At 33.1% G+C, this 24,767-nt stretch overlaps 1 protein-coding gene across 1 annotated transcript in view; it reads right to left on the minus strand.

Annotated features, from left to right (window-relative positions):
- Nucleotides 1-24,438, minus strand: part of LOC121121418 (uncharacterized) — a 44,741-nt gene extending 20,303 nt beyond the window's left edge. The window contains exon 1 of the mRNA XM_040716343.2: nucleotides 23,600-24,438. Coding sequence (XP_040572277.1) covers nucleotides 23,600-24,245 — 646 coding nt within the window. The 5' untranslated portion in view covers nucleotides 24,246-24,438. The remainder of the gene's footprint in view (nucleotides 1-23,599) is intronic.
- Between the last annotated feature and the right edge of the window lie 329 nt (nucleotides 24,439-24,767).

Genomic DNA, 24,767 nt, shown 5'->3' on the forward strand with positions numbered 1-24,767 from the left:
TGATTTTAATACAACCTGTCTTATTGCTATTGTTTTAAAACAGAAAGAAGAAAAAGAAGATGCTTGCTTCGTCTGTCTTTTCCCCCTTTAATTTCATTATTGCAGTTTGAAAATAAAAAAGACAACCATTTTGTCTTTTTTTTCATTCCTTCAATTCTACTGGACGGTTAAAACACACAAAATGTCTGTGACAGGCTTTGAAATTTATGACAGTGGATATTCTCTTTTTTTTTCTTGTAAAGGAAGTAAATACGTAATATATATGGCAATGTGAAGGAAATAAAAGTTTAATTCTTAAAAGGCAACACATCATGAAGAACAACCTTTGACAAGAAAAATATACTATTTTATATTCAAAAAGTTTAAGGATAATCTATATTAAAATGTACTTCCCCTAAATTAATTCAGTAAATCACAAATCTTATGCTCTAACATGGCAAAGTCCATAGTGAAGTCAATCACTCAAGAACCAGCTTCAACCACACCCTCAAACCTACCCTTAACCTGGCACAGATCTTGATGAGGAACTTCTTGTCCATGTTAGGCATTTCTCGTAAATGGAAGACCACAAAAAGTCTACCCTGTTATGTGCAAGTTTATTGGACTCTCTCTCCAAGAAACCCAACACATGGTAGTCCAAGGGGCTTAGATCCAGTGAGATAGGAAGCCCAATTTCCTTTTCCCAAAATATAAAGGTCTTCAAATGTTGCTTTTTCCAAAATAAATCCAGTTCAAATTACTCAATTTGTACAAACTGCACCAATTTAAAATTATAACATAACACCAGATCTTTTAACATCAATTTATGTACTCTTGTATAATTATGTACGGAGGCACATAATAATGACCACACGGCGTTTGTATTCGGAGGTCATCTAAAAGATTTTGTATTTTTTCTTATATATAGTAGTTTTGTGGAGACTGAATCTGATGAACAACCTTTTATAAAGATAGATTTCAGTGTTGTAAACATATTAAGGTCTAAACAGATTTAAAATCCCCCCCCCCTATATATATCGTGTACCATTTGTAACTCAACAATTGTAGACTTTTGATGAAGATAATTTTTTTATTATGGGAGAACTTATAAATTTCAAATGCCCATACAACATACATGCATAATAATCCATTAATTTTAATACATCAAAAATAAATCCCTAATTAAAATAAATGAGGTTGTAATTAAATATGTGGTATTTTAGGAGAAACATATTGCAACTTGTACAATGTGTTTATACGAGTTAAAACTTGTACACAAACTAAATAGAAAGACTAATTCGATCCACATTTGACCTACATAGAGTGAGTCAGCTAACTGTTCATTTGACAAACCATGCTTCTTTACAAAAAGAAAGAAATAATCATTCCATGAACAAAACATTTAAACACAAAAAAAACTAATTAGATAATAAATTAGGGAGAAGAATATCTAATCCTATTACACAACACGAAAGTTCATGACACACGAGAGGAGCTAAGGTGATTTTTTTTTTTTTTTTATAAAGAAGAGGAAGAAATGAAAGAAAACGATGATGATAGATCAAAATCGTCGTATATACATATAATAAGAGGTATGAAAAGCGTTCAATATTGTAGAACAAACAACAACATTTACTGAGTCATTGCATTCACAAAAAAAAATAACTCTCATGACTGATGGATGGATCTGAATGACTTCTTGATTAGCATGATGGTCATTAAACTCTATTCCTGGAAAAGAATAGAGGGGGGAAACGACAAGAGCATTTACAAAATGTAAAAAGAAGTCATTCATTTACATATTATATTCATGTGAGGGGAGCCCAAACATGCAAATACCTATCATGGAGTCAACGATAATATCCAACGTCAACACATTAGGAAATTAGATTATATATTTTCCTTTGGTTCGTGGAGGGTAAACAAGTCTGAAAAAATTGGATGCCTAACATAACATCTAAAAGTAAGGTGATTTTTCAAATTTCGGGAGCAACGTACATTTGGTATGCTTGATTTCTTTATGTTAGTACACTTGCCACAAACATATATTTACTATTTCAGCTACATAATATGTTTAGTTTGTTTGTGAAAGGCATAACTGTTAAAAGTATTTTACGTTTTTGGCAATTTTTTGCTATTAAAAAACTTGGATCAAAGAACTTGCATCAAATTTTGTGTCAAAGATGAAAGTAAGTGCTCCAAAACAATTGAAATGTTGACAAAGGCAATCAGTGAAACGGTTTGAGTAAAAAAAAATGTTAACAAGTGGAACAAACTCTTCCGAGATGGCTGAGAAGATGCAAATGAGGAGCCTGCTCTAGATATCCAAGCACGTCAACAACATATGACAACGTTGAAATAATGAAGAAAATTGTTTTTGAGAGTTGCAGAGAATATTGACATATGGTTTGGCTCCTGCCATAATTATTTTTAGAACGTTTTGGGCAAGAGACGAGTGTCAGGGAAGTTTTTTCCGAAACTGCTTAAATTGACCCAAATAATCGTCGCATTTTTTTGGCCAAAAACAACACCACAATCATCCCTCAGCCGCCATATTCGCCGGATATGGCCCCATGTGACTTTTTCCTGTTCCCAAAGCTGGAGAAACCTATGAAAGGACGGGGATTTGCAACGATTGAAGAGATAAAGTCTTCATCGCTGGAAAAGATCAAAGCTATACCAAAAAGTGCTTCGAGGATTTGAAATTGCGTTAGCACAAGTGTATTGTATCTGAGGGGGATTACTTTGAACGGGACAACATAAAGTTTGATGAATAAAAAAATATTTTCCCCTATAAATACAAAGTTATCTTAGTTTTTGAACACACCTCGTATTCTGCTTGAATGGAAAGGTATAACTTATTTGAACAAAGAGTGTCAATGCAAGAGGAGGAACAAAAAAGAGAGGGGAAGATGAATAATTATTTATGGGTCTACAATGGGTCTTGAAGTCATAAATCAAAGAAGCAGCTCTTTAGTTCTGTAAGAAATACAAATTAATAGGAGCAAGTCCAAATTAAGTTATTTAAAACTCATATCCTCCAACCAGACAACCTCAGGAGTAATCTTGGATGAATAATGCTGACATAAATCACAATCTCTTCTTTGTGGTATCTCCCAACCTTTCCTTCAAAAGTAAAGGAATGAAACCCTTAAATCAGTAGGTAGATAAGCATTTCTTCCCACCTGTGGGAATATTCGTCAATAATTACAGGAAATTGTTCATAACTATTACAAGAGATAATTACAATTCAACCAGTAATGCTTTGGTCCTTAGGACCAGGCCTTATATGTCGGTCCTTGCAATTTAAACCTAAAAATGGCGATGGTCTAATAAGATATGTACTATTGCACATAATTTGACAAAAAGTATTTAAGCTTTCATTATAATGCAAAATAATACCAACATATTATTGTGTTGGTTAGTTATAAAATTTATTTTATTATTTAACAAAATAATAATAATAAAACCATTTAATGACTTCCCGAGGTATCGATTTTATTTTCTGTGAGGTTCAATAAGTGCGGTCCTCGGTCCAACAAAAGACTATCCATGACTCCACGAAATGTATTAGTCAACAAACAGGGAGGAAAAGTGACAAAAAAAGAAGAAGAAATGAACACTGAACTCAACCCATCAACGTGTATACTCCTATTACTAATAAGAGACATGAATAGTTTATTAAAAAAAACAACCAACGGTTGACAAAAAAAGTGTAAATTTATAAAGTAATGGGAATACTTTTTTAAGAGACTTTCAATATATAATATCCATAACTTTTCTGAGGGATGGCTATACTAGGCGTATGACCGTACACACATGAGAATGGAAAAGGGCATCAGAAAGACCGACATTATCAAATTATAAATTAAGAATATATATATATACCTTTTTCAATGTATATGTACTTAAAAATAACTATTTAAACTACTAATGATGTTAAAATAAAATAAAAGTTTTTTAAAAGGTGTATGTATGTGGACTCAAAACACCTGCTTATTAATATCAAAATGTTATAAATAGAGACAAAGACATAAATATTTGTCTGCTGATATATATATATATTTTTTTAAATATATATAAAGAATGCGTTAATGAGTATCAACGAATATGTGGGGGAGCAGGCAGTTGATTCAATGTGACTCGACCAAGGTTCATTGTTAAGTAGTGATGAAAATTGTGTGTATTTTGGTCACTTTAAAAAAATAAAGAAACTAAAAATCAACATGGAAACCCTTACAGTTAGAATATATTTTGAAGGAGAGCAGTAGCTTAGCTGTCATGACGTTTCATTATATCAGTTGTGACGTAATATGTTTTGATAGTAATGAAAACCCTGTGTATTTGGAGCATTTAAGAAAAAAAAAAACTCCGAAAATCAACATGGTAATCCAGACAATTTGAAAAATGTTTTGGAGGGGAGGTAGAATAATACTCATGGCGCTTTACTGGATCAGCTGCAAAACCGGATTGAGTCAGAGGAAATAAACAAGGACATTGGCAAGAAACACTCCGACGTCAACCCTCAATTCTACTCATAGCCCAACAAACACTTACAATTATGTGCACACACGAATGTTCAATCAGGTTTAGAATATAATTTATGAGGAAAGGAAATTCACTACTCAGGGATTTTATAATAATGACAACGGCTAAGGAAAAGAAAATTCATTCTTCAGGTTAACAAAAATTCCAAAAATCGTGCTATCTACAAAATACACACAATTTACAACACCATTTATAAGACACACAGATACCTAATTACACTATACATGTATGTAATTTTAATAAAACGACCAGAGTCAATATAAAAGTGTTCAATGTGTTAAATAATGTGCATTAAACAGACATTTTGTATTTTACACGGTCAAATTATTTTCGTGTGAAAGGAAGTCATTCCCCGTCTACTCACAACTCTTCATGGTGATTACAAATCATGTGCATGGAAACATCAAGCCGCCAGGGAGGAAATTCTATAAATATACTAAAACAACATAATAATAAGACAGGAGGTAAATGATGAAGGAGATTTTGACTATCCTAATTTTGAAAGAAGGCTGTAACTACATATTCTTTGAAAGAGTGGTAGAAAAGAGAGAAACAGTGTTGATCATTTCGCAGTTGTTAAGTTATGTAAGATCTAACAAATCATGGCCATGACCTCAGAACATATGCAGGCAGAATCATATTAAATAGTTATGGTTTGAAGGAGAAGAACTTCTCGCTATATTCCAGATCTGTTCCACTTCAAGAAAATGATAAACATCTTTTACTATTTTTCCCCCTTCTTAGTTAGCATCAGCAAACACTGAATTGATGTCATTTGTACCGCATATTTATATTTTTCGTCGCAATGCTTCGTTTCAACATCATAAAAGAATATGAAGAAAGTGTACTTATCAAAAGAAGAAGATATTTACTTTGTCAATGAATTAACGATAATGTACTTTTTTTTTTTAAATGTTATCTTCAAGGTGATGAACGATAATTCCATGTTAAGAAACCATGGTTCACAAAATTAAGAAGTTCCTTCAACCAAGAATGTATATTTAAATTACTTTCATTTTGTCTTTCAACAAATATGCTTCATGCTTTTGGCTCAGAAAAGGTATTAAAATATCCCAACAGAGATTTGTTCATCTCACTGTCTCTGTGTAATAAATAGTTTTTAGATGATGATTACAGAATCCAGAAAGTGATTATTAAAGATTAATAAAGGAGTATTTTGTATTATGTTGCTACTCAAGTTCTTCCGATACTAATCATTTCGTACCGGTTTGGGTACCAAAATGGGTATAGGTATTTCGATATGTTTTCCACTTACACTCTTCTATAATGCCTGGCAATTAAGCTGTAAAAGTAGTAGGGGGGCCGTAGTTTCATGATAGAGGCGAGATTCTAAAGTTTTATTTGGAAAATTGTCGGTCGCTATCATGCTTGAGAGTTGAGTGAAACGCCCGCTTGCCGTTGAAAATAAACATCTCCAAAAAAAATGGTTTGACATAATATTTGATAAAATCAAATTAGCTTCAATTTAGCTTTTAAGTTTTTATGGGTCTGATTTATGAAACTACCTTATTTGCTTCCATTTCTAACTTCACTAAACGATTTTTCAATTCATATTCATAATTTGAAAATAACAAAACTCTTAGAGCCCAAATAATTCCTACAAATAAGGATGCTAGAACAATAACATGTCTGCCTTCAGATCTGGTGGTACGCAAGAATTTTAAATGGGAGGAGTTTGTCCAAATCGAGTAATTGTAACGGAATTTATTACGGAAACACCATCCTTTTTAAGACCTATACGTAATCGCCAATAACTAATCATCCAAACTATAAAATAATATCATTTGCAAAGTACTAGTACAATGAGGAACGCAAGTAGGTACAATGAATATAGCCGTTCTTCCTCACTTTTTATTTTCAAGTCAAAAGCATTTGACCATCAAGGCATGGCACACCCATTAAATATCTTGCACACATACATATCTGCATTAGAGGCTACCTGTATTTTAATTAAATCAATTATATAAGATGCAATAACAATAACAAGCCTCTTCAAAGCATTCTACATATTTTCCCCTTTATTAAAGCCTGCATATTACGTATATATTGAGTGACTTTTCATCAAATTCATGATAGCATCACATCCAGTCTAGAGAAAGGCTAATTTTTTCGTTCTTCTGATGCCCGCTTTTATTATCTAATGGACTTGAATATTATGTATATGTACGCAATGGCATTTGGATATTGAAAGAGATGCAAAAAACAACGACCCCATTGTTGATGATTTAAAAGATCATAAAATGTCTTGAAAAGCAAGAAGGGAGGAAGGAACGAAGGAAAGAAAGTAATGACTAATGAATGATTCAATGAAGGAGAAAGAAATATGAATAAAAATAAAACAAAAAAATACCTACTACGGCATATAGTCACTAGAGGTAGGTAAAAAAAGAGGAAATAACTCGACTCAAATGTTAAGAAAATCATTAACATATTTGTCAAACTATGCTCTTAGGTACATCACCACGACTATTATACTGTAGGAATGTGTACAAAGGAAATGGAGTATTTTCGCATGTAGATCTATGTGGCCTGTCAACACAAAATTATGCTAAAAAGGATTTTTCTCAAAATGGAGTCCGGATTAAGTTCATACATTTTTATTCTTTGACAAATAATTATCAATTACTTATTAGGTTGCTCTTAAGACTGTCCCAGTAAGACGAGAAATTACATTAACAAGTTATTTAAAAAAGTACTCAATCATGTCACATAGTCTCCTCCGGCTCGGATAACATCGTGGGAATGGTTCTCCAACTCTCACAACTGCATGGAGAGGTCCTTTTCGTTCACTAACTTAACACCGCGTGTGAGGTCTTACTGGCTATCAAAATCGTAATCCCGGAGCAGGCGCTTAAAAAAACCAGAGATTGTCCTGTACAAACAGGCGTGACTCCAAAAACTGTTTCTTGTGGTTCTAGAAAAGCTTACTCAGGGCCTTACAGCACTTTAGTCGATCGTCCTTGTTGGCTTGAGAGAGAGAATAGGGTACCCACATGCTGAGGAGGTTTTTGAAGCGGAGATCAATAGTCAGGATTCTAAAAGCAGTTCTGGGGTTATAGAGAAAGCGCCGCTACGACCTCTTGAATTCTGAATCAGGGTTTTTTCTTTACCAGGTCCTTGACTTGGGCGATGTATGTGGGTGTCCTTGTCTCCCAGAGACGTCCTGATGAGACACCTTTCTAAAGCTTAAAAGTGTCATCCCATATCTCACCAGCCCACCAAAAGATGGTTTCACAACTAGGGCAGGCATCAGAGTAAACGGTATTGAGATCGGTGTGGATCTCATACACTCTTTTACCCAGTTTGTAGCGTATCCAAAAATCCGAGCGAAAATTTTGAGTCTCCATATTCAGTGACACACGGAGAAACATATGCAAATATGGGTTGTAGGCATTAGCATTTTAGTCTCTGAATAACTATGAAATGTTTTTACAACATAACATTCATGAGAAAATCGATGCTGGTGGAATTATGTAGGCTGATGTAGTTAAAACGAACCTGCCTCAATCATTTCGCAACATGGCAATATATTAACAAATTATTATTAATAATTCTTTGGGTGTGCCATAAATTGCACTTAATGTTTACAAAATGCCTCCAAACAATGAAAGAATGAGGTGATAACAGGATCAAATTAAGGATTATTAATTAGATAAAGGCTCTAAACGATAGATAGTAGTATCCTTGGATATCTCAACTCAACTTAAAAATTTGAATACAATGCCTACAGTTGCCCAAAATATGTACACACGATGCTTTAAAATAATAGTAGACATTTTCTCCTTCTTTTAATTTTTGATTAAGATTGTTCTGATGTTGACTCACCAGAAATGGTGTGGATTGCAAATCTGTATGTATTTATACCTCATAAGTACTTAGTTATGATTGGCTCCATAAAAGTATCTATCTCAATTCAGCATCCCTTTTTATCATCAATGAATTAATAAAAAACCATAGAAGGGAAACACATTTGACCACTTTTGGATTTATTCATGTAGAACATGATCTCGTTAAATACGACATAATATAAATGTTGTTCCATTTTCGTACAAAAATATCATCATCACGATCATTGGTGCCATTAGAAAATGAAATTATACAGTATTCTCATAATATTACAACATCATTCTTTATAGATAGTGTTGCCATAGTTTATTAATGTAAATACTTAATACGTAAAGAGAATAGCATAATAGCATCACCACTACAAGAGAGGTTTACTTTCGCTACGCCAGAGTTTCTAATCATCTTGGAGTAAACTATTACATATTACACATGCAGGGTGCTAAAACTATCTATGTATCCACTTTGGCGCGGTCTCTTGGGCAAACACGGGCCACTTCGGCAATTAATTTATTTTTTAGATTAGCTATTTCAAACCTACACCATTTCGACAAAAATTGTATCAATTGACGCATTTGTTGTCCCAAATATTTGGAAAAGCCATAGAGCCTTCCTTGGAATCCCTGCCAGCATAAAAATTGCTCGAACTCACGGAGTTAGTTATTCGTTCGTTCACGAGTTTAGGAGGGAATTTGAGGCCTCCAAAGGTCATTTTGCGGCAACATCATATGTTTGGGTCAGTTAGCTCCGAAGGCAACATCATGCCTCATTATGTGTTCCCCCAAGGCCTACTTGGAGTGATAGAGACTAAAAGTCCTGGATCGACATGGTTATCAATGGGAGGTTTTACATGTGGAAGCAGTACTCGGCTCACTGCCACACCTCAAAAAATGTATCAAATGGCCCCAAGACAATTTCAAGTGCATAATCTCGCTGGAATTTTTAGCTTTCCGCTCGCCTGATCTGAATCCGATGGATTTTTTTTTTTGTGTGGAGCGCTATCAAACGAAAAACCATCTGAATCCCCTGCAACACCAAAGGCAAACTTATCAATTCCATAATTTGGCAAGGGACTAAGTGGTAATGTCCTGCTTGCGCTTTTGGCCTCGTGTAGAGAGTTTAATATAGGCTGGAGATGATTTTATTCAATAATATGATTCAGAATCTATCAAACTTTCATAATCTAGTTTATTAATTTAATTTGATAACTAGTTGGAGAGAAAATTGTGTACACATATAGCTTGTACACCCTGTATATCATCGAATCATGAAGCAAACAATATTCTTTCCATGAAATAAATAGTAAAGCTAATCTGGAAATCATGCCAACCTCATTTTTTTCTTACATCGTTGTAGAAGAGTGAATAATGGCTATGTTGCCTTTGTATTTCTAATCTAAAATGATTACATACATTCATTGGTTATGCTGTAGTCTCAAATAGTAATCTGCAATACATTTAATATACGTACTTTCTCTCTCTCTCTCTACTTCTCAATTCACAATCATAGTCTTCCTTTATTCTGTTTATCACTCGGAATTCTACACAACATTTAATCCCGAGATTTAAAATCATTTTCCTCTGTACGTACGTCTTTTGAGGGAAGAAATATTATCATCATATGTACCTATTTACAATATGGAGGTACAATATAAACACATAGTTTTGTTTTCATCTCTTTCCTTTTTTTTCTTCCTTTGCCCTAGTAATGGAGTTGTTAAATTAAGCGTGCAGAGTACCTAGAAAGGGGGAATGATGATATTACATATGTGTTTCAGAGTTTTCAGAAAGTATATCATTTGTGTTATGTATGCAGTTTAAAAGGTAGAACACCACCTTGTTCCTTCAAATTTCAGTCCCCCTCCTTCCATTAGCTGGAAGTTATGAACAGATGATGGGGGAGATTCCAAGATGTATATAATGCATGCATGCATGTATACTAGAAAAGTTTGACAACTTCCTCCTCTCTATGAAATATACAAATATGTATGTACATTCAAGAGGAGAAACAGTTGGTAATTCTCGTTCCTCCACCTTTATTTTTTTTTTTTTAGATGATAACAACAGCATTAATGAAAATGGCCATTTTTGTATATATACATTTTTAATATCACCCCTTCGATTAGATTAAATAATCTCATATTTGAAAAGGGATCAAATAGGGTGGTCTGTAAAGTTTCTGAATAACTCTCAACAGATGCTATATCGATGCGACTAGCTTTTATTGACGAGTACTGTCATCTTGACGTTGAGGCCGGAAACTTTTCAGATCACCCTAGTCCACCCATAAATTGGTATATTATAATACTAAAAATGGACCAAAGGGAGACTCTTAAAGTAAATTATTTTGCTAAAAAATATTGTATCTGAGGTAAATTTACATATTTTGGAATGTTAGTGTTGAATAAAAGTTGAGGCTATTGTTTAATATTGCTAAATCTTCAGTAAGTGTTACGAATATATTCGATTATTAATTTAATATTGAGTATTTTTGTCATTATAAATCTACTTATTAAGAAGTATAGGATGGATTCATAAGAGAAGGATAAAATAATTAATATTGGTATTTGGTATAACAGATTACATAAATACAGCTCCAATAAATCAAAAGGTTGACAATTTTTTAAAATATATTTCCTTTAAAAAAGTTAAGAAACAGTGCTATAAAGACCTGTTCTTGAGCAGCGGTTCTTTAAAAGAAGAAAAAGTCCATAGAGGAGGAAGAAAGTTCTATTGAGATTCTGAAATTGTGTAATTATAAAGAAAAATGTTACAAAAATGCAAATAATTCCACATTTAAATGTCTCGGCAACAACTTGGAAGTAAAAGTTGACAGAAGAATAACGTAGTTAGTCCGACCATTCATTAAAGGGGTACTTCATTTTAGGCACTTCCTGTGAGTAGGCAGGTACTTAAAGTTATACCCCCTCTAATTGTTAAAAAGAAAATTATACATAATATGTATTAAAGTTTCTCATTGCCCCAGAAACTAATGTATATATTAAGGGATCCCGTTAGTAAATAATAAATACTATGAAATTGAAGTATTTCTTTATATTATATTTTAAGAAGAATGTAATAATAATATTTTATCGGGGCTGATGTTATTTTAAATGTAATCAGTTCTCCTCTTTATAGCAAGTAATTCATTTTCTAACCCCAAAATCATATAATAGGCAGCTGATAGTAACAAGGGCCTTAATTCAGTAGTAACACATGTCTCACTCCCACTTTTTCCTCGGACTCATGTTTTCCTTACAAAAATGTCAACATCGATTTTTAAAAAAATGAGTGACGTCATCAAGGACCGACTTTATATGAACAGGACTGAACTGGACCGGAGCGAGACAAAACTGGAGGGGACTGCAGTTTTAAATTGCATAGCCTGCAACAAACAAAACTAAGGATTTTGGTAGATTATATAGTACATATAATTTAATTAAAGTTTTATTATCAAACAATTTAATACGTATGTTCCCGGGAAAATGGGATCCCGAGATATATACATATGTACATAAAACAATGTAAAGTCATGGCAGATTGTCATAAGCATAATCATGCTTCAAGGGTAAACTGATGATGACGAGGGAAAACGATATGCAGATTATATGCACATATATTTAGGTAGAGGCATGAGCAAAGTAAAGGTCATCACACATAAAGAATTATTCTTTATTAATGGAAGACAACAGAGTATTTAGAAGAAGCTAGCTCTTCGATAGCTACCTATAGAGCATTTTATGTGGTATCCATCCATCTATTTTTCAAATTAAAAAAAATATTCTTCTTCACCTGGATTAGGTATAATAATTATTATTGTTGAATTGGTGTGAGAGAAGCAAAATAGATGTACATACAATATCAATAAGAAACCATTTTCCTTTATTGTACGTAGATATTGAAGTGTGCTGGCTGGTTATAATTAAAAAAAAGGAACTCATCTTTCAAATTGTATATACCTACATCATATGCTATACATCATGGTCAACAACAACTGCCACAGATCCTCATTCTGTAATAACCAAGAGGAACTTGCAATGAGTCGACAATACATAGTGATGTAAATCACTCTGTACTTTTTTTGAATTTGTAATCTGAATAAACTGTATTTATTGTTTTTGGGTTTTATTCATTAGCATTTTTGTTTAAAATAATTGAATTAAGTGTTGTTTTTGGATGTTTTGTTAATTAATTTAAGATATTTTAAATGTCTTTCATATGCTCAGTTCGGATGTTCTTTAAAAATAATAGTTTATTGATCTTGGAAAGGGTGTACTTGAATTAATATGTACTTATATATAAATTGAAAAGTGTGTCAAAACAGCAATATTATCACTTATCGGGCAATTAATTGCACAGAAAAATATGTTATCGTGACAGGCTTAAGGACAAGAACTAAGTATTGAGTAACTACGTAGGAGCGTTTGGGAGTTATCTTATATATTATGAACGCAGAGTGCGTCTAATTATTCCGGACAGTGCCGGGAACATCCACAAAAAAAAAAGTACATAATTATTTATGTTCTTACTCCTTCGTTCTTTAACGTCTACCCATTTCCTTCTCATTAGAAAAACAATAATATTTTAACGATGGTTTCCCTTAATACATTATTCTTGTTATAATATATACGAAAGACGGAGAAACATAGCGGTTTTTTGACTCATAATTATTATTATTCCAAAAACATCATAGGAATGAATAATAATAATAATTGATATTTTTATTATTTCTTTCTTTAGAACGACACAAAAAAAAATCCCTTAGAGGGAGGAAGAGTAAGAAAGGAAGTCCTTTTTTACTCACACACTCACCTCTTGTGTGGATAATTCACAACTTTTTCTTTAAAAATACCTACATACATAAATCTAAATTGTTATTAATTTCACTTTCACAAAAGGAAGAGAGGAGTCATAACAATTCTCTGCCCATCATCAATTCTATGGTGGAATTGTTCAGAAATAAAATTTAAAAAAAACCAACAAGAACAACGTTTTCACAATGCATAATAACCTCACAATAAGTGACTACTCTTACATTTTTGCACATTTCTCTCCTCTGGATAATTATTTAAGAAACTACGAGCCTGGGAAATGGATAATCTATGTCTAACTATGAATGTATGTATTATTGAATCTTTGCCGTTCGTATCACTCAGGCTTTTTGCTATTACATTTTTATAACACCTAGCAATCAGGCTGGTAAAGTAGTACGTGAAATTATGTAAATGATAATAAATCCAATGACAATAATGATAGAGAGCTAAAAATTGATACAGTTAGATCCGGGTTTATGCATTCCAAATAGGTGCAGTATTTTTAAATCCAGTAATTGGATCCCAAATTTTTAAGACTTTTGCAGAGTCGCCAATAACTAATTGCCTAATCAACTAATCATCCATGAACATGAAATAAGATATATTGCTGATTAAATGTTGCAACTTTTATTAATTAATTACAATCCCTCTAAAATCTCTAAATGAAAAGTTATTTAAAGAGAAAGAAAATACCCAAATATTAAAATACCCAAGTTTTGGGTATGGACATTGGTGGATGTCACCTATCTTCTGATATGATTTTCCAAACTATTGAAAGCTAAACTTTAAATATGTACCATCATTTTAAAACAAAAATAAAACTTTTTTGATAAATAAAACTGGTTGTATTGCCTTTTGGAAAAAGGAAGTTATGTTGTCGCGTCCTGTATTTATGTATTACTAAAAACGGATAAAATCTACTTATAAATGGGTTTCGATCAGGAAATGTTTGGCCTGAAATTAATTAGCTCTAGATCAGTCACACAAACAAAATCTGTCTTAATCAGTTAAATTTTAAATTCGATCTTGATCGATTTCATAAATGAATTATTAATTATGTCATGTGCGTGTTTACAGATTATGAACATAACATCATATGAAGTTTAAAGTGTTTTATATGGGCGCAGGTCTTCAATCCGGGATGCAAAGAAAATTGGTCCATAGAGTGAGACCGAATAAATCAATCCAAGATTTAAAAACGATAAAATTTATGTCATGGTCTGAGACATTTGGTCTCGACCGAAATAATGGTCCAAATCGCTCTATAAAATTCACTTACTGAGTGAGAACCCAAAACTTGTAGTAGCATGAATTAATAACGTAAAACTTTATTTTTATGGAATCAAGAATAGGCAATCAAAATCAATTTAATGTTTAAGTACATACTATATTTAACTATATTTTTTATCCAATATGTCCCCCTTCAGAAGCAAAAATAGCTTCGACACACAGCTCTTGACGATGAAGGCCGTATACATGACGGCAGATCCGAGATAATCCGAATTGAGAGGTGCGGAAAACATCCTTCTTCAAGCCACCAGAAACTGCAAAGTCCCGAGGGTTGAAGTCAGAGATGGAGGATGGCCACATAAAGGCAGGCCAGAAGTCAGCTATATAGCTGATGTATAAGTTTTGATTCTTCTGGTTGAATGGGCCTGCAATAAACTTTTGGATGTTGTAGGCAGTCCCACAATTCAAAATAACGAAGATAAAATCGTTATTAAAGTATTGAATCCTCACTCCCTAAAAGATCAAACATGGAAAAAATGCTCTCGGACTGAATCTCACACTAATAAATACTTTCTTAGTCAAGTCCTTTTCCTTCGATCAACGTATGTTTTTCGTCCCCTTCATTATGGCCCATCTGTGTTTCATTAATAAGAATGAAGCATGAAACGACCATGATACATACATATGCATATTTCCAAACATATTCGCATATTATCTACGTAATATACCAACATTCTAATTTATTTTGACCTCAATACGTAAGTATCTACAGGGTGAGGACTCAAACATTAGAAATTTGAAAAGCCATTTTTATGGCAAGAAGCAAAAATTGATAATTCAGCAATTTTCTAAACTTTTTATAAAATATGTCCCTCTCCATTCTGAATTTTGGCTTCAATACGAGGACAAACAGAAACACAGCTGGCTTGATAAAGTCCAAGGAAAAGTTGTTCCACTCCTCTCTGATTACGGCCTTCAGGAAAGCGACAGTCATATGAGAAGTCTTGTTCATCTTGCCCTCCAAGACAGACGCAACATCGAAGTTCAGGGGGTTCACGTCGGATGAGGACAAAAGACAGAAGTCTACCGGCCAGACAGCAACCATGTTATTCCTGCAGAAATGAGGCACCTTCTTGTACGTTTGTGCGAGGGGTTGTCTTGTATAAACACATAGTTTTCCCTAGGGAACGTGCTCTTCAACCATGGTAAGACATGGTACCGGAGGACCTCGTAGTCGACCTCCATGTTGACTTTCTCGTTGGCTATGAAGAAGTAGGTAGGTATCTTGCTGCCGTCAGACGTCACAACACCGAGGAGCATAACCTGAGCTGGATATTTGGTCCTGAAGGTTCCCTTGACCTGAGCTCTTAATTCAGTCAGGAAGCAATCATTTCTCCTGTTCAGAACAGCGTCCTCTCGTCGACTTGTGCACAGAGGAAATTGCACACCCTCTGTCGTTTGGCTTGTTGCTCGCACATTTTTGATCGCACAAAAACCAAAAGAACATAAAATTGTAGCTTTTGAGTCAGTTCTTTCGAATAGTACCATGTACAAATTGTCAGACTTTTAGAACTGAGGCTAGAGGGCATCCTCAAAGAGGATTTAATTTTGGAGTCCTCACCCTGTATATATAATTACGACGGAACTATGTACAGCCTACATTTGAAGACTTGCAACCCCTTCTCTATATTTGAACTTACAATTAATATTAATTACTAAGCATTGCAAATTTGTCATTCCACACATGACATTTCATACAATGTGGAGTTGATACATAATCATGTTCATATTATAAAAGAAAATGTTGTTGAAAAGCAGATTGAAAGTAGCCCGGAAGAAGTTATTGGCTAATGAGTATAGGCCATAAAATTGTTTTTATTATTGCTTTTTACACTTTTAGCATTTTTCAATAAAGACAATTACACTATTTATATATATATATTTTCTTTTTACAAACGATAATTCCTACTGAAAATCCACACACAAGCACACCGGCTAGGTGTGTACTGATGCTCTATTTCAAATACTGGTTTTCATTACCACAGTGCATTGCTCTGAAGTAAGCAAATTCATAATGCGTATCATTTTTTATTTCAATGCAAATTCAAGTGACTAAAATTAAATCCACATTATTGCAAGTAAGAAAGAAGCACTTAAACTTAAATTGCAACTGAGCAAAGTCCTCACAAGAGTGAAATGCAACATCAGATATAAAAACCTCTTCATCAATTTTAATATCCAATATTTCTATAATAAAAAAATTATTGTTTGTTTTGTTCACCTTCTAAATAATATGCCAAATATCAACTACTATGCATAAAGTAATGCCACAGGGGAAGGGAAATCTATAAGATACATACATTGATGCATCCTACTTAAACTATTAAGCCATTGATGCCAGGGAAAAAATAAGAGAAATAAAGATCATGAAAAAAAAAAAGGTTTTTCTCACAAAAAAAGACATTATTGAGTGAGATGAAACGAAATTAATATTCGTTGAATGGGTGAGGAGTGGAGGGAGGGTTTGCAGGAGTAGTCAAGGAATACAAATCATATATTTGAGCACCCAACTTGTGTATTTGTTATTGATTATCATAATAATAATAATTAATGACTTCTGTAGTTGAAAAGGAAAAAATAAACTTATTTATGTGAAATATAACCCCCAAGATATTATTATTTATTTGAAAGAAGAAGAAGAATAACAACTAGGTCCCGTCTTCTCCTCCTCAATGTTTCCCACATGACGAGGAGGTGCACCCATATATACATTCACGACCATAGATTCTAATAAACGATATGTGACCAAAACAGATATAAATTATAGAGTAAAGACATATTAAAAACACATTGCTGATTCTAATTTGCCCCTTCATGGAACAAGGGGCGATTCTTTTTCTTCTTCCTCTAAGAGATGTGTTATCATAATCATCATCTCTTTAAACCATCATATTTTTATGAACTTATCATCAATCCATCTTAAAGCTCCTCCTAGCCCAATGCTTACCTTATACTCCTTATTCTAAGTATCTCTCTGCAGTATCTATACATATGTATTTAATTCTACAAGAGGAACGAAACTATTGTAGCTCCTATCTCTCAAATTGAAAGAGAAGAGATAAGAAAACATAACATGGGGTGCAGTAATGAGAGGGTGAAGGGTCGAAAATACTTACTAAGGGGTGGGAGGGATAAAAATATCTTTGAAAATATTCATTTACAAAGTATGTATATATACAGGGTGTAACAATAAAATATGGTGCTTCAGATTTCCGGATTTTTCCTGCATAAATTGCATGATGTCGACATCATGCAATGTTTTTTTTTGTGTGGGGAAATATTCATATTAACGTTTCACATATGTAGTAGTCCAAACACCGACGCTGCCATGGAGGCAATAACAGAAGATTGGATCCAGGGGCACTGATTCGACAGGGTGTTTCCTAGCTCCCTTGACTTGAATCCGATGGAGTATTTTGTCTGGATCTACCTTGAGTTAAAAAGGTCCTCACACCACCGAAAAGTGTCTGATCGACTCCATCGTCCTTGAATGCAAGAATGTAGATCGGGCTCTAGTTAACAGGGTCTGCACGTAGTTCGGGTCGAATCAAGAGCCTTATTAATCTCAACGGAGGCTACATTAAGTGAAATATATTATCAATGATTGTATCTTCTCCTCAGTTCTTGATTTTCAAATAAATCTTCAAAAATGACCATTTTATGTTAATTTAAGGTAGATAGATCAAAAGCACCGGATTTTGTTATTATTTGCCATGGAAATAATATGCTATAAGCTAGTGTTGGATCGATCCCACGACTGATTTCCTAATCAGTCTCTTCCCCTCCCCTTCAGTCTTTTTTAGATCGTTCCGATCTTTTTTTACAATTTAACGGTCCTAAGGACCAATTAGTGGGTACTAGCCATCTTTTTATTTTCTTCCTTCCTAGCTAGGAATGAATGATAAGTTCTAGCCACACACTTCCTACGTTAATCTCCAGGTATCTTGTCTCTTTGAAAGAGATAAGGTTGAACAACTCAAATGAAATACATACTAACTGCGTCCTCTCAGCTATTACAGTTACCATAAAAAACCGCGGTCCTAGGGCTGAAAAAAATGTATAAGGACCGGACAGATAGGACTGCATTATTTTTTTGATCGATCCAACCCTAGTACAACCTAGGACATAAACACAAAACTTGCATACATACATAAAGTCGGGTATGAAGGTCTTCAAACCCTGAGTCACTCCATACAAATTATGAAATGTAGGCATTATACTATAAATGTGAAATAACATCAAATCCGCATACGCATTATTGTATTAATTGTCACGATACTATAAAGTACCTAATAATAATGATATTCTGAGGAAGAGTTGCGCTCTGATTACCTCAATAAACTTGTATTGAAAAATGGAAAGAAAAATGGGTGGGTTGAGTTGAGTTGAAAGAAGGTGAGTGAATAATATCCATATATAACACACTGCGTTTTGGCAGTTATATAAAGTATATATTTATATATACTTTATGAAAGAAACAGGAAAATTTGAATATTTAAATGACTTTGAGATGAGTAGTACCTTTCTCAAAAGAGCAATACTAATACTAATAAAACGGATTTACATCGTTTCATTATTTATAGACATGTACTATGTATAAAAGTTGTATAATATAAATATATGTAAGAACCTCATAAGATTTGAAAATACCTATTATGAGAGGTAAACAACAATATATACGCGAGGATGATGATGATATCATCCCCAAACAAAAAACTTTCTTTTACTCGTCTCTGTTGTTTTGATTGGTGTTGCTCTTATGGTTTGAGCAATCTATTGATGTTGTACATGGTACAGGTGTACAAATCGATATTGTGCTCCTTATAATTAACCATTCATAATGAGAGACAGAACCCATTGGAAGGAGGGAGCAGGTGTCTTTTGTCCATAATAATGAGGAACATGTGTATCCTTATCCTTTTTGTTGGTTGGTAGTCAGGGGGGTGAATATCCTAATCGGATAAAAGATCTTTTAAACTGCTAAGGCATCATCCACGCGAGTAATTACATCAATGGAGGTTTTGATATAAGGGGCTTCCGCAGGATGGGCTGGAGGGGCTGTCACCCCTTCAAATTTAGGATTTTTGCTTTTTACTAGAATTTTTTTGTGCTCAGGATGAAATTTTTGTACGCAAAAGTAGAGGTAATTCTTTTTTTTTTTTGTGAACAATTCTGGATTTGTGAATTTTATGTCAATTGCTATGGGTTTTTAAATTTTTTCCCAAAAAAATAATTTTTTTAAGAATAATAATGGATTTTTTAAATTTTTTCCAAATAATTGAATATTTCATTTTTTTTTTGCAAAAATTTAATATTTGAATGTTATGTTAAAAAAATTTAATATTTCTATTATTTTTTTTTCAAAAAATTTAATATTTCAATTTTTTTGGTCAATTTATTATTTCAATCTTTTTTCCCGATTTTTTACTTTTTTTTCTGAACAACTGTGGATTTTTTGATTTTTTTAATCAAAAAACTTCCGAACACAAGCCCCCAAATAAAATATATATATAATCCTGTGAACGCCCTTGGATATATATGTGTACAAGTTGAAATCAAAAAATAATGAGATATGAATAATTTTAAATGGCGGAGGTAAAGTGCTTTGAATGAGGATAATGCAATAATTGAATGTTCCATGTATGATCCATAAATTAATGGTGTAATTTTTGACTATTTCAATACAAATGACTAAAATATAAGCATTCTGTGGCACATTATAAAGCCCACAGTTATATTATTTAAAATACATACTAACCATATAATTTCAATAAATAAAAATGTTAGTATCAATTTATAGTTGGTAATTAGAATGATTTTTTACAAGTTACAACTTGTACAGATCATTTTCATTGACGTCATAAATTGCATCAAAATTGAAGGAGACGCCATTTTGGGGCCTCAAAATCGATATTTTTACTACATCAAATAGCTTTAAGAATACAAAAATACTTCAATCCTGCATTGAATACTACTTGAAATCAATGATAATTGTACTAAATTAAAATCCAGAATAATTGCTAGATTTGTACAATTTAAATTTTTTATGATCGATCAGGAGCGAGAAAAGAAGGATAATTAGAGAAAAATATATATTATTATTTCCATTGCAATGGTTACTTTTTTATCTACAATATAGAAATAAGATTGTATAACGATGTACTAATAAATTTTGAAAACATTTTAGGGTCAAATATTTAATAAAACTTGTTACTAGAGCGATAGATTGTTGATGGACGGTAAGGTTTAAGCACTTTTATTAGTTGATCCCATTTGAACACCCAAATAGTTCACTATTTTTAATAATTAGTAAGGGTTTCATTGTTTTAAAACAGGGTTATTTAAGGGCCCAAAATGGAAGACATCAAAATTGTGACGTCATGTGAAATATATACATAGTATCTTAATAATTCGTCTAATATTGAATATATATATTGTATATTTAAATCTTTGATATGATACTTTTAAGAACAAGTATATTATGTAAAAAAGAAAAAAAAACGAGAGAGAAGAGACCTATTGAATAATTCATTAGTACTGAATCTCATTGATCTTTTTTACAGAGACGCCTAGTGAAGCGAGTTAAGTAAACAAGAGGAACAAAAACATGACACAAGAAAATCAATTAATCTCATTACACCGAATAAGAAATCAATACACTCCCCTCCTCCCTTGACAAAGAAAGAACTTGCCATGCAAACTAACACCCATCCAGCTACCCTCTCGGATTCATACATTAATATCATATCTAATTCAGGGGTGTCCACAGGGGTGGGGCGCTAGAGGAGTTGTAGCTCCCTCAATTAAGGAATTTTTGCTTTTTTCTTTCAAGAAAAATATTCAAATTGTTTTTTCAAAATAATTAATTTTTTTGTGAATAAGTTTGATTTTTAAAAAAAAATTCCAAAAATTTAATTTTTGAAATTTTTTTCACAAAAAAAATTGATTTTTTGTGAACTGTATAGATTTATGAAGCTATTATCTAAAAAATTTAATTTTTTTGTGAGTAGCTGTGGATTTTTCAAATTTTTTTCCAAAAAATTTAATATTTTAAGTATTTTTCTAAAAAAAAATTTATTTTGTTAATTTTATTCCCAAAAAAATTAATTATTTGATTTTATTGGAAAATTCCAAAAACCAAACACCCCCTCCCGTAAAAAAAAATATATATATATAATCCTACGGACGCCCCTGTAATTATACCATTTAAGGTGATGTGTGGCGAGTTAACAAAAAACAACTTGAAGTAACGATCTAGAAAAGAAAAAATACACGATTCATTTTTTTTATTTATCTTAATATGTATGAAATGTGTCATAGGCATATTGGAATTAAATATTGAATTTGTATTCGAACTTCAGGGATTCGTTGAGATACCTAAAAAATCTTATATATAGTTGAGTTCCATCATTTGATTCATAAAACATGATTTAGCCCCGAAATGATCATTCAAATAAAATCTATGAATTCAATTATTTTATTGTGAGATGAATTTTTCCTACTGTAAGTACAATTTCCAGCAAACCCAAACAATGATTCCTCCAAGAATACGAAATATGTAATCGGACTCAATTTTGTGGAATATCAGTATAGATCCACATCTATCAGAATGATCGCGCAAAAAAATAGTCCATCAATGACTGTCATGATTTGAAAACCCCTCATAATTAGTGAGCGATCAGTAAGAATAGAAATATCAAAGTTCCACTTGATAGCTAGGTACAACCTAAAGGCAAATAAAAAAAAGAAGCAACACCCACATGATTTACAAAAACAAGGTTGCAGATTGAGTTTGCCTCTCAACGTAATTAACAAAATTCAATAATGGAGTCTTGTATATAATATTGGCAACCACCTAAAAATAGTTATTTTCCACGAGAAATAGAATAATTACAGCACCATAAATGAAATAGGATCGAACACGAGTACACATACAGACACGCTGCTGCTAAACGATATGGAACCCAATCAGCTGCTGCAAATGGGTAGGAGGGGGTGTTAGTAGAATAAATCCTTATTGTTGAGTATTTAGTAGTAAGTAAAAATAGCCAAAATAAAAAGTAAAAAACAGAAGTAAACAAAGACCTATATGTATTTGCGTTAATCTGAGTGTAAACGAAAGGATTAAAACGAAGATGAAGATAATAAATAATACATAGACTCATCATAGCAGCAGTGATATTGGTCCTGTATTTTACCTACTTAAACTGGTGGAAGAAACGAAAATAGAATTGGAGAGACGGGGATGGTATCTAGTAACAACGACAAGAGCCACAAAAAACAATGAGAAAGAAATTTGAGAAGAACTTCTGACTGTCGACGGGAGGGGGTTGTTTTTGAAAGGAAAGTTATACATATATTATTATCTCTTATATTCAGGGAAGATATATCATATAATTATCATTTATTTGTATTATCAATACACTTCTTCCTCCGTACTCACTCAATTAATTATACAAGAACCTGTCATGAACCCTTTATTTCTCTCTCTCCAATGAACAATTGTATGTAGTCGTATTATGTCCATTCAATGTACATCAAACAGTTTCTTTAAATAATACTATATATATATATAGTTATATTAGTTATTGTTGTAAACAAGAGTAAAATTGCTGACTCTATTTCTCTCTCATATTTCAAATAGCACATTGTACAATGAACACATACCTAATCGTAAATCTTGAAGAGGCAAAGAAAACAATACTTGATTATGTGTTTAGTATATTATATACAATATACACCAACCAAAAGGAACTAGAAAGTTATGAAGTCACCCCAGGGGACTGTTGTTTGAATACAGACATAACTCTACATTCATACTCATAGACAATTAAAGAAGGGGTAAGAACGAAGAAACTATTCTTCAGGCCTCTTTCTTTCTTTCCTTCCTTCTTCAATGGGAAAAAGAAAGAAAGAAAGAAAGAGTGAAAAGTGATGATAATCATATCAATAATAATAATAGTAATGAATTCGTAATTTGATATTGCATATTTAAAATATACTGTTGTATTAAAACAATGTTTCAGAGAAGCACGAGCCTTTTGCGTACAAAGTTACTGACATAATCATAATGAATATAAAAAAAACAATAAAATAATGCCCTACCAGAAACGCCGTTCCTCCATTTTTTACTTCCAGAGGACTCCAAAGACGACTCAGGAGTCACGGAGGAGCAAGAAGTGGGAGATCCAATCCCTGAATCTGCACGAATGGTTCGATTCAATTCCCCACCTCCATCTTGGGAGTAAGAAGAGTTCGTGGATGCCATGGGAAGCGTCGCAGCTGAGCTACTCGGAAACCCAGAGTCCGCAAAGACGGCCTCCAGTCGTGTTTTAAGACAAGCCCTTGCACCAGGATGGCCAGCACCGCGTATATCTGGCATAGAAGCTCTAAAATCCTCTTCATAAGGATAGCGTCGCACAAAACTCGCATGTCTCGTCACTGGAGGCGCACTTCGGTTTTGTGGAGTTCGAGGCTCTTTCACTGAAGGAGTTCGACTGACATAAGCGGGATGTATGATAAGAAGAGGGGCAGAGTCCCTTGGAACACGAGCTTGAGCTCCCAAGTCATACTCAACACTACAGTCTACGGTGAGAGGCTCACGTAATCGCCAATGGAGAGGTGCATCATAGCTCATCATTGAAACAATATTGCGACGGGATCGAGCACCAACCCTTGTGTAATACGCAGATTCCGGCATGGAATGGGAACGGGAGTGTAAAGTACCGCTCTCCTGATAGTACATGGTCATCACAAAGGATGGTTCAAATCTCTCTCCTATACTTAGAGTAAAATGAACAAATTAAAAAACCTCATTAAGTCTTTTTTATTAAAAAACAATAGTCAATGTCTAAAATTCAAAAAAAATAGAACTATCCCTCCTCTCTCACTGAGACTTTAAATCAAACTGATTATCCCACCCTCCTTTTTCATGGATGTTGCTTCCACTGGTCTCAAGCCCACGCGTACGCCTTTTGTTTCATCGCACTCCCTTTGTCTTCTTTTTCTTGCAGGACTTGATAGCTTCTTCTTTTTTTATCTTGTACCTTTAAAACCGGTAAAAAAATAAAAACCATGAAATCATGACCTCCCTAATTACCCACCCCAAAAATTGAACCCATATCCCATTGAGATAAAAAGTAAAGAAACATAGGAATTCCCTTTACTCGTTTTAACAAATTTAAATAAATTTTTCCATCATCAATAAATGCAAACCTATTTTTTTCTCTTCTTAACTTTGATTTTATCATCGTTCTTAGATCTTTTTACCTTC

Source organism: Lepeophtheirus salmonis, chromosome 7 (genome assembly GCF_016086655.4).
Source record: "Lepeophtheirus salmonis chromosome 7, UVic_Lsal_1.4, whole genome shotgun sequence".
In the NCBI taxonomy this organism is placed as follows: domain Eukaryota; kingdom Metazoa; phylum Arthropoda; class Copepoda; order Siphonostomatoida; family Caligidae; genus Lepeophtheirus; species Lepeophtheirus salmonis.